The following is a 10,493-nucleotide window of genomic DNA, read 5'->3' as shown; positions in this document are numbered from 1 at the left end:
ATCGCTTCGTTCAATGAGCTCTTGAAAAGTAAGGTTCGACGTTTTAGAGTCAAATTTGGTTCAGCGGTGAGGCCCATTTATGTCAAAATTGCTGCATTTTGGGATGAAGATCTAGCTAAAAAGATTCAAGAACTGCCACTTTGTCTTGAAAAACAATAATTTGCTGTTGTTTGTGAGCCGGTGGAATCATTGGTCCATATTTCTTTGTTACCTGAAATTGACACTTTTAATCTCGGCAACATTTGGTTTCAACAAGATGAGGTCCCTTCTTACACATCGCATCAATAAATGGATTTATTAAGAGAACACTTTGGGGTTCAGACAATATCACGTTTTGTCCTGGCCGAGTGGCCCCTGAAATCACACCGCTTGATTGGCTGTGCGGTTATATTATAAAGCCTAGTCTCAATTCAGTTCTTGGAGCAAAGCATCACGCGTGTCATTCGTCAGTTTCCAGTGGAAATGCTTGAATGAATCATTGAAAATTTGACTTAACGGATGGACCATCTGAAACGTAACCGCGGCCAACATCGGAAGATCTAATTTTCAAAAAATGCTAAACGTTATCCATTGAGTTTGTGTGTTTTTTTCCTAAAAAAAGTAGAGAACGCCCTGGTCAAATTGGTCGAATTAGCCTATGTATTGTCGACATATCCATCGTATGCTCCTTGCTTCAAAATGAAAATGATGTAAATAAAATTTGTGCTTTTCTTTGTAGGCTAAGTACTTATCGAATGCGTTTAATTGGGCATAATATTTGAACTAAGGATAATAAAAAAACGAAGTACTTAATCCTCAATTGTTAAAGAAATAGGTAAATTCGAGTTTTATAACACATACGTACAGTAAGAATCAAAAATATTTATACAAAGTGAAAGTGTAAATAAGTAAAACATATATTAAAAATTGAGGAATTTCTCTTATTTATTATTTTATTATCCTTAATAATACGACAAATACAAATAACCTCATATTTTCATAATAATCAAAGATTTTAAGTAAATTTGTTTCTTTTACAATTATTAGTATTTTTTATTTTTATTATAATTCGAAATACCCATTATATAGAAATTTTGGCAATTGCTCTCGCAACTCATCCAGAAGTTTTGGGTCTTCCAATTCTTTTCTTAGTATCTCCGCATTTTCGACCACATCAGCAATATCTTTATTCTCATCGACAAATGTATAGTTGAATAATAGAAAGCAGAGGAGTAAGAAAAGTCCTGTTTATGCAAATTTAAAGTAAATGTTTTAGTTCTCAATATCATTAACGGTTTTACACAATCTAAAAATTTAATCTGACGTCTGCCATATACGACAGATTCTGCTCCATTATTATGAATTATGATAATCTGCGCATATTCAGTTATTACTCAAAACACTCTTTTTTGTTGGATGGAATAATTTTATATTATTGTTGTTAGCAAGGTTTTCGAATCATCAAAGATAGCAGAAGATATCGACACCCCTAATTAATCAAATTAATCATTTTGGTTAATAGTATGGGTATGAAGCTTTTCAATTCAAGACTCGTACCAAAAGATCTGAATCTTTTGTAAAAACGATGACGAATAGAGGTCGCAAAAGAGACGCTTGATAACGTAGCTGAAGATCCGACATTCGTCGCACATATCATAACTGCTGCGGAAACGTGGGTTTATGAACATGACTTTTAAACTGTCGGACCGGATTTTGGGTAAAAAATGTATGGATTTTTCACCACCATAATACTCCGTGACATTCTAGCACGATCATTTCGTATCGTAACCAAACATATACCAAGCAGACCTAGCTTCTCACAACCACCAACAAAGGTTGCACAAATTTAGGAAAAACATAGCATACATGCCGCTTAACTTACCCCAATATCTATGTTTTGCCAACTCCTGGCGAATTTCTATATGTGTAGGAATGTGGCCTTTGTATTCCGTTTTGCGCAGTGTGTCCTGAAAATTCGTGATATAGAAATAGAGCAGCTCATCATAGTGATCACGTCGCATCTCTGGGCTAAACATCATTGTGAACGCATAATGAAGATCAATCGCCGGCGATCCGAATATGCTGATCTGATAATCAAGCTAGCAAAAAAAAAAAAAAGAGTAAAGAGCAGAAATCATTAAATTTTGTATAAAGTTTACTATATATAACTTATCTTACCAGCTTAACGTCAGTCAGTTTGTCCTCATTTTTCTGTATCATTATGTTTTTCAAATGAAAGTCTCCATGATTGAGCACAAATATGCCATCGCGTTTACCGCTGCCGGCTTCGTTAAACATATCGATCGACCTTTTGCATAGTAAATGTTCGACGGATGCAATGTGTGGCACATATTGTTTCAAATCATCGCGTTCGCTTAGAATCTCCTTTAGAAATCCAATACTATATTTAACAAATGGAAAGGTATTGGGGTCTGTAGAATTCATTGAGCCCTTGTTTAAAGTCGTTATGATATTGTCCTTCTAAAAAGTTGCGAACAAGCCTATTGATTCAAAATAATATCGAAAGAAATTTTGGATTAAAAATTTATTTTCCTCACCTCTTCCTTGCACAATTTGTAGCTGATGGCATGCAATTTCGCCAGTTTGAGAAGAGTGAATTTCATTTCTTCCAAGTTAGGATGGCGGTAACCTATTGTGGTGTATCCTTTCAGTGCTAAATCTTCAAAAATCACATATGACGGTGCGGTTGTGCTGCAGGCGATGAGCCTTTTCCAAAATACATTTAAAAATTTACTTTTATTGTCGATCTTCTGTTTGTTTTGCAATTTGGTTTACTCACTTTGGTCCCAAAATGGTGTTGTCGCCATATTGTCGCAGCACCTTTTCTATTATCGGCAGCACTTTAGTATACATGGTTATTTCCGTATCGAATAAACTATAGTTTTGCATCAGTTCTTTCTTGTTTCCCTCCATGAATGGTTCGACTTTTAATATGAACGATGAAACCTTCTCTTGTGTTGGCTGCGACTGCAATCTGTAAGTGACTTTGGATCGAAACAAAACGCTTGCGTAGTTATCATTCTTCAATGTGCCTGGTTTCAGCTCTAAATTGGTGATCTGACATTAAACGTTTTATTTCAAAAAGTTGTGAAATTGTAATATGGGCACACACCTCCGCGACTTCACTTTCGACGTTCTGCAGAACGTTTTGGAAAAATGCCTCGTTTAACCATTTCGGGAAAGTGAACTCATCCTCGCAGCAGTTTTCGTTATTTGTCATTTCAATGCTGCTTGCTCTCAAATTGAAAATGTTTACCTTCCGTATTTCGTGGGGCTTCAATTGTGGAATGGAAACAATGCATCTCGCGAGGCGCACTTTTATACCAACCGTTCGCTTCAAATACTTCAAATTTCACAATTCGTTATCAAAATTTACTAGTTATTTTTACAATGCTCTTCATATTGTGCAAAGAATTTTGATTAACTCACAATGCATACTAGGTGTTACAGATAACCCGGCTTGTGTTTAATTTCATTGAGATTTGGAGATATGCACTCATTCATGGGTGTCCATTAGGGTGTTTATTTATTTATTTTTTTTTGAACTATTAATTTTTTTCAGTCCCGTCACGATTATGTATGCAATTCTCATAGATTTTTTAATACACACGATCTATAAAAATTGTATAAAACCTTGCTTAAAAAGCCGAATTTCTCGAGAAGTATTAATGATAGCGATTTTTTTCAGATTTTTTGACTTTGAACTTTATAAAATTTCCTACACATTTGTAACTTGAATCTTTTCTATCGCTCTTGTCATTTAAGAGATATATACAAAAAAAAAAAAACGATTTTTTTTATGAAGAATCAGATTCAGAACCCCCTACTACTTCGCCGGTGTGAGTTACGACTTTGTTGCACTGGGCACTTTTGTAGAGTGAACAATTCTGAGAAATATGCGTCTAAAGCCAAAGCGATGCCATAAAGTACCTTTGATCTGTAGGAATTTACAGATAAAAACTCACCATTGTAGTGTATTTTCTATGGCAAGTTTTTGCAGGCCTTGGTTCAGTTAAGGGCTAATATTTTTAAGGAATTTTTTTAGGGTATTTCCAAGGTCATTTCGTGACGGGACTGAAAAAAGTTAATAGTTTAAAAAAAAAAACACCCTAGTGTCCATGTATCATATGTGCGCAGATAAACTTGAAAGCTATTTTAAGTTATCTATAACGGTTAGTTATCTTATCATTTAATAGCAACATATAATAGCATAACGAGCTTGATACTAAAATAAATCGTGTTAATCAATCCGCTCACTTTTATGTAGCGAACGCATATATAGAGATAAGATTCACTTCAGCTTGTCTACTATGTATTGTTATTATCAGTTTATGGAACTGACGTATTTGCCAAGCAAGGACTGGAACTATATATGGTATACCACACCGCCATACTGTCGATTACTGAAGAATCGTTTAAATTCCATCTGATTTCCTTTCTTTGAAAGAATATAAACCAAGCGCCGGGAAAGACATCAAAACAAAACTTTGCACAAACAGTGACTTCAAGATATGCCATCTCTTATGCAAAAATATACTATAGGTCAATATGCGAAATATAAAAATGACTTTCAGAGAGCATTTGTTATTTATACTCTGAAGAGGGTATATTAAATTTGACACGAAGTAAGTAACATCCACAAAGAAAAGTTGGCGACCTATACTTGCATAAGACCAATGCGACAAATTAAGTGGATCTAGCTTTGTTCGTCTGTCTGTCTATATACACGCGAATTATTCTCTCAGTTGTTGAGAAATTGATCTGGAGATTTACACACTTTCTTTTCTCACCAAGAGGCTGCTTATCTGTTGGAAATCCCAATATCGGATGACTATAGCATATAGCTGCCTTACAAAATGAACTATCTAAATCAAGTTTTGGTATGTATAACTTTCTTATTTGACGAGATATTTTCATGACATTTGACTTTGGAAAATTGGCTAACCACTACAGTATAAAGATACTATACAAACTGACTGATTAAAATTAAGTTTTTGTAAATAGAAATAGACAGTTGTCCAAAGCTACAATCTTCTAACATATTGTTCAGATCGGACCACTACAGCCAATGCAAATGTACAAACTGACCATTCAAAATCACACCGTTTTACAGTTCTTAATGGCTTGTTTGAACTATTTTTCATATTACTGAAACACTTTCTTACAGGGGCATTCACTTGTTAATTCAACCTCAGTGTAGTAAAATAAAGCTATAAATAGTATTATTTCGATCATCTTTATCAGCGTTTCGCTTAGCCGACACATACACATTTATAATAGTTGACTTGGCAGATGGGCTATTGAACGCTTGAATGTGTGTGAGGTGAGTTCACTTGCAAATGTTGACTTATTTGTATTTGCTGTGTTGTGACTGCTGCACAGTGTATGAAATGAGTAATCTGGCACGGATTAATTAATAACTTCAGAATGAATAGAAAAATCTTTTAATCTTTTGATAGTTAAAAAATAAGAGAAAAATCTTGGGTAACCTCGAAAATTAAAATAATAATTTTTTTTTTTAATTTTTTGTATTTTTTTAATAATAATTCATACTTACGACAAAGGCCATTTTCAGGTAAAAGTATCATTACCGCCTCTTCGTCCAATTTAATATTTCTTTTTGCAAAAAATTTAATAATGTTGTGGATTTTGACGAGCTACAAGGGTCTGAAGAAACCAAATAAGAGCACAAAAGTTCTTCCATTGTAGTCAATCTAAAAATTTTTTGGGAGAGATGCTGCCAAAAGTAACAAAAATATTTTGTGCGCGCCGCTAGTTCCAACTTTTTCATAATCCCAATTGGAAGTGAAACACTTTCCTTTATACATATCTGCTCTATGAATTAAATTTTTATTGATATGTTATGCAAAACCACGGACTGCCTGCAATTTTCCATGTGTTAGTGTAAAAAGCTTATAAAATTACGCAAAATATCCATATTAACCTGACGTCTAGCGCAGTAGCTTTGGAAGCCTGCGTGAGACTATAGAACAGATATTTAGGTATTACATTTTCTTTCCACAGTTGTAAAGCTGGCGGCCGCCTTCAACTTCTCCGTTTTTCTACCAGTTTGACTGCATCGATTTGATATTCACCTCCCTTAGTAAATTCATCCAAAGCATATTATTCAACTACAAAAACGTTTATTTTGGCATTTTTGTATTGCGCCATATTAAAATCAGGGTGCGTTTATCGTTCTGCATTTTAACTTTAAATCTTGAAAAAATTAGAAGTTAATGTTACAAATTTTACATCCAGAAGAGGTAATATTAATAAAACAAACCAGCACTGGCGTGAAAAGTTATTTTAGGTAAGGTAGGGGCTAAGGGAAGCATTGACCGGATTCAACCATTAGAGCGTTACACTGAAATACTATTATCAGGACAAGATTCTCCCTGAAGTTGAATTATATATCCCATATATTAATCGATATTTGCGGTCAAAAATCAACTATAGATAGTGGAATTGGCAATATTCCCATGAGCTTGAAAGTTTTGGTTGGATTTGTACAACTTTTGGTCATAAACTACTTAAAGGAATTATTCGTTCCATCGCATTATGAGTATACTAATTGCTTTTTCATTCGTGTACTGGAAGAATTAAATGGAATTTAAAATTGTGTTATATGGGAAGTAAGCGTGATTGTAGCCCGATTTTGCTCATTTTAACAATGGTATACTATGTATATGTCATTTTAATTACTCTGTTTGGTCATTTCGTCCACTTTGCGGTAGCATGTCTGTTTGACCGCCTTAACAAAATGCAATATCCATTCAAATACTCGTTTGAGCTAACACTTTTAATCAAACATATGAATGCGTAGCCTCATATATAAAAAGTACGTGTCACGTGGTTTGTCCACGATGGACTCCTAAATTACTGAAACAATTTTAGTAAAGGTTAGCACATTGTGTTCAGTTCGAACCAAATTTAAGAAGATAGGATAGTAAAAATAATTTATAAATAAAAAATACAGTGAAAGCTGAAATAAATGAACGCTCTGTTAAGCGGATAACTCTATCAGAAAAGCCGGTAACCAGACGTTAGGAAAGCAGTCTTAAATTCGTTATTTTTTCCAGATAAATTTATTGATATGAACATGTTCAAAATGAAACCTCAAGCGCCCTTGAATTCTTATACTGACATAAACAAGTTCGCCTTTATTCGTAAATAGAATTTTCACTGCATTCAATATTTCATTATACGAATATTAGTATGCAATATACATATATGCATGTTGCTTCTGCATCAATTCACTCGTTAGTCATTTCATGTCACTCAAAAATAATCGTACGAATTGATCGGCATAACGTCAACTCTGCATCCGAGCTAAAGAGCTTATAAATAAAGAGCGAGAGTGCGCACACTATGTTGCACGAAAGAGAGATGAACGTTTGCTTTTGCAGCTCATTTCACTCATAATGTGTTGAATACATAGAGCGCGACATACTGCAAGCGACATCTGTTAAATATTAAAATACACACGTTCTTATGGACACAGTTATTTACACAGCTGCACGACTACACGACTACACGACTACAGGCTCTCAGTTGTCAATCTCTCTAACTTGAAAATATTTTTAAATTTGCTGCCGACAGTAGAGAGGAGTGATGCCACTAATATGTAAAATGTAAAATTATTCAAAATTCTAACAAACCTGACATTGTTTTACAAATAAAAGCATAAAATAGCTCTGTTATATTATTCGTAATAACAATTGATAATTTAAAAAAGAAAAAAATATTTATCTATTTACTTATTTTTTTATAAAAAATTTCACTTTGAACAAAATATTAAAATTTAATTGAATTGAAAGGAATTATGTAGTATGGCAACAACTAAATTTTCTACCTATAAAATGGATAGCTGTTTTGGTTTGTGTACATGCCGGTCATTGTTATGTCGCTGGCTTCTTACAAATGTTCATGTAGTAGGATTCACGACGCCATCTATAGTTCATTGTCGTGCTGCCATGTCGTATCACATTCTATGTGTTCAGAGCGTAACTTGGACCATGCTACGAACTTTTTGGTGCCGCTGTTTGATGATACGGACGGATACAGGAGGTTCTTAGGAATAAAAAAGTATGTACATAAGACTTGTAGAACTATTATTATTACTAATAGAAACCCTAATATTTTTAGTGTTCTTACAATTAGAGTTTATGCAACGAATAAATACGTTCAAAGAAATGTTACCGTTACATTTTTTCTTCTCTTTTTTAATTTCTTAACGGTGATCAACAGAAATCGAAGTATAGCGAGTGAGCGGGGGTTTAGCAGATGTGCTTGGCTAATCGTGATCGTTCACCTTGCTGTTATGACATTAAAGATTTGCATTCACATTTTGTATCGAGTGTGTCATTTTGTTTGAAGATTTATTGTTCCAACACATTGTTCAACAAATGGTTAAACCATGATACATTTTTATAGGATTCAAAAGAATGTTTTATATTAATTACCTTATCAGCGACAAAACAAGTTACCAAGACAACCAGATCCTCCACCAGCTGATTTCTCCAACGGAGAAGAGGCCTTTCTCTTTCAACTGCGATATTCGCCTCTAGGTAGCTCTGTACCTCATACTACTTTCTTCAGCAAAATACAGAATAAGTAACACGACAGGAAGTCCCCTTCTCCGAAATATCGCTTGGTTTCTGAAGAAGCTTTTGGTGTTGCTAAATGTCACCTTAGACAGCCGTATTGGGTTTGCAGGTATACCCAGTTCAGTGATAGCGGCAATCGAGGTGTGGTGTGTATCGAGCTTCCTCTCACGCGCTTTTTTCATTTTTAGCACTTGGTGAATGGCGGATAATTGCTATTCGAACCTTATCATAGTCATGAATTGAACATACACCCTGTCAAGGAAGTATCGGGAATTCTTCATTTCCCCCTCTCATCTCCCTTTACTTTCCTAGGTTGGTACAATTGTCCTTAATTATGATGTGTTTACAGCAGCTGTTTATGTCAGACGACCTCAGTAGTGTTCGTCGAATTTTAAAATTTAAATCAACGTATTTGTGTTAAATTTTGGCCAAACACTCAACACACATCATTGAGCAAGCACCGTATTCACCTGATATGGCCCTGTGTGACTTTTTCTTAGTCCCCACTCTGAAATATTCACTTCGGGGAACACGCTTCGACTCAATTGAGGACATCAAAGCAAATTCGACCCGAGAGCTAAAGGCCATACCGGAAAGTATTTATAAAAAATGTTTTGACGATTGGAAGAAGCGTTGGCACATTGGCAACGCTTCAAATGATTGTTACTTTGAAGGCGATAAAATAAATTTGGATGATGATTGAAAAATTTTCGTTATATTTATAACACCGATACTTCATTCTATCGGGTTCGCTACCTCCAGATGTCACCCTTTCACTACCGTTCAGCTGCTTCCCTTCATAACTTCAGTATGCTCATAAGATCTTAAATCCTGAAACCTCTGGACACATCCTACTTAAATGAGTGACGGTCCATCCGTTCGTCTGTCCGTGCAAGTGTAAACGACGGATAAGTATTCCTAGTTGACAGTTTGGCCGGTCGGAAGGAGTTCGAAGTGCACCGCACCCTGATAATCGAAGAAAATTGTCAACGTCATCTCGACTTTTGACCTGCAATGACGAGTTTGCCACAATATGTGTTCGGGCGATCGATAGTTTGTTTCCGGGTCGTAAGTATAGATCCAATACTCAACTCAATGGTCAATTCCCAATCAAAAATTCATTTATTTTATAGACGTGTTGCTTATCAGTTAACGTACATACATAGTTCGTCGTCAATTCATTCTTGACCCTCTATGACTCCTCCCTTTTTGAATAATTTATACCACTCAAAAACACATGATCGCGACAAACAATTATCACCGAAAGCCTTTTCCTACATTCTGGATTTTCGCGCGAAATTTAAATTAAGGATTCTTATTATATTGTGCCCACAGTAGCAACTATGTGTAACGATATACGAAGCAGTGGGTAGGATAGGATATTTGTGAAATAGTTATTACATCATTCGTATTCATGTACTTATGTACAATTCATAAAGTGCTTTACGAAGTCAATAAAAATGTGATTGCCAATTTATGTCACTATTAATTATATTACTACCTAGATTAGTGATATCGCTGACAACAAGGAGCGAGCGGAGCAGCAGTTTTAGGCTTTAAGTAATGAAACAATACTCAACTCATTCGTTGTTTTTTCAATTATAGGTTACTTTGAGCAAGCTCTCTTATTAATTTGCCTTTTTACTTTATTTACTAAATTTTAAAATGATAAACAAAAGTAGCGTAATGGAAGTTCTTATAAGCGAATTAACGATAAGGTTTGTCTGAAGAAAATTATAGAAAATAAATTTTCTTAATATTTTGGCATCGGTTCGCTAAATCAGCAGATAGTGAAAAATTTGCATCTTAATCCTTTTTTTGCTTGAAATTGGTATTTTAAGAAAAAAATTGCCAAGTTATCTTCTCACCGTTTCGCTGCAATTGCGA

At 34.8% G+C, this 10,493-nt stretch overlaps 1 protein-coding gene across 1 annotated transcript; it reads right to left on the bottom strand.

Annotated features, from left to right (window-relative positions):
* Positions 1-1,003: 1,003 nt before the first annotated feature.
* On the bottom strand, positions 1,004-3,296 carry LOC108970525. Its single transcript, XM_018935968.1, has 6 exons — positions 3,113-3,296; positions 2,780-3,057; positions 2,538-2,706; positions 2,158-2,460; positions 1,862-2,078; positions 1,004-1,223 (listed from the first exon to the last, which is right to left on the bottom strand). Exons 1-6 carry the CDS (start codon positions 3,218-3,220, stop codon positions 1,042-1,044), a joined length of 1,257 nt encoding a protein of 418 aa, XP_018791513.1. The 5' UTR covers positions 3,221-3,296; the 3' UTR covers positions 1,004-1,041.
* Positions 3,297-10,493: the final 7,197 nt, after the last annotated feature.

Source organism: Bactrocera latifrons, unplaced genomic scaffold, assembly GCF_001853355.1.
Source record: "Bactrocera latifrons isolate USDA-ARS-PBARC rearing strain unplaced genomic scaffold, ASM185335v1 scaffold_30, whole genome shotgun sequence".
Lineage (NCBI taxonomy): Eukaryota > Metazoa > Arthropoda > Insecta > Diptera > Tephritidae > Bactrocera > Bactrocera latifrons.
This window is presented reverse-complemented; position numbering and strand designations above follow the sequence as displayed.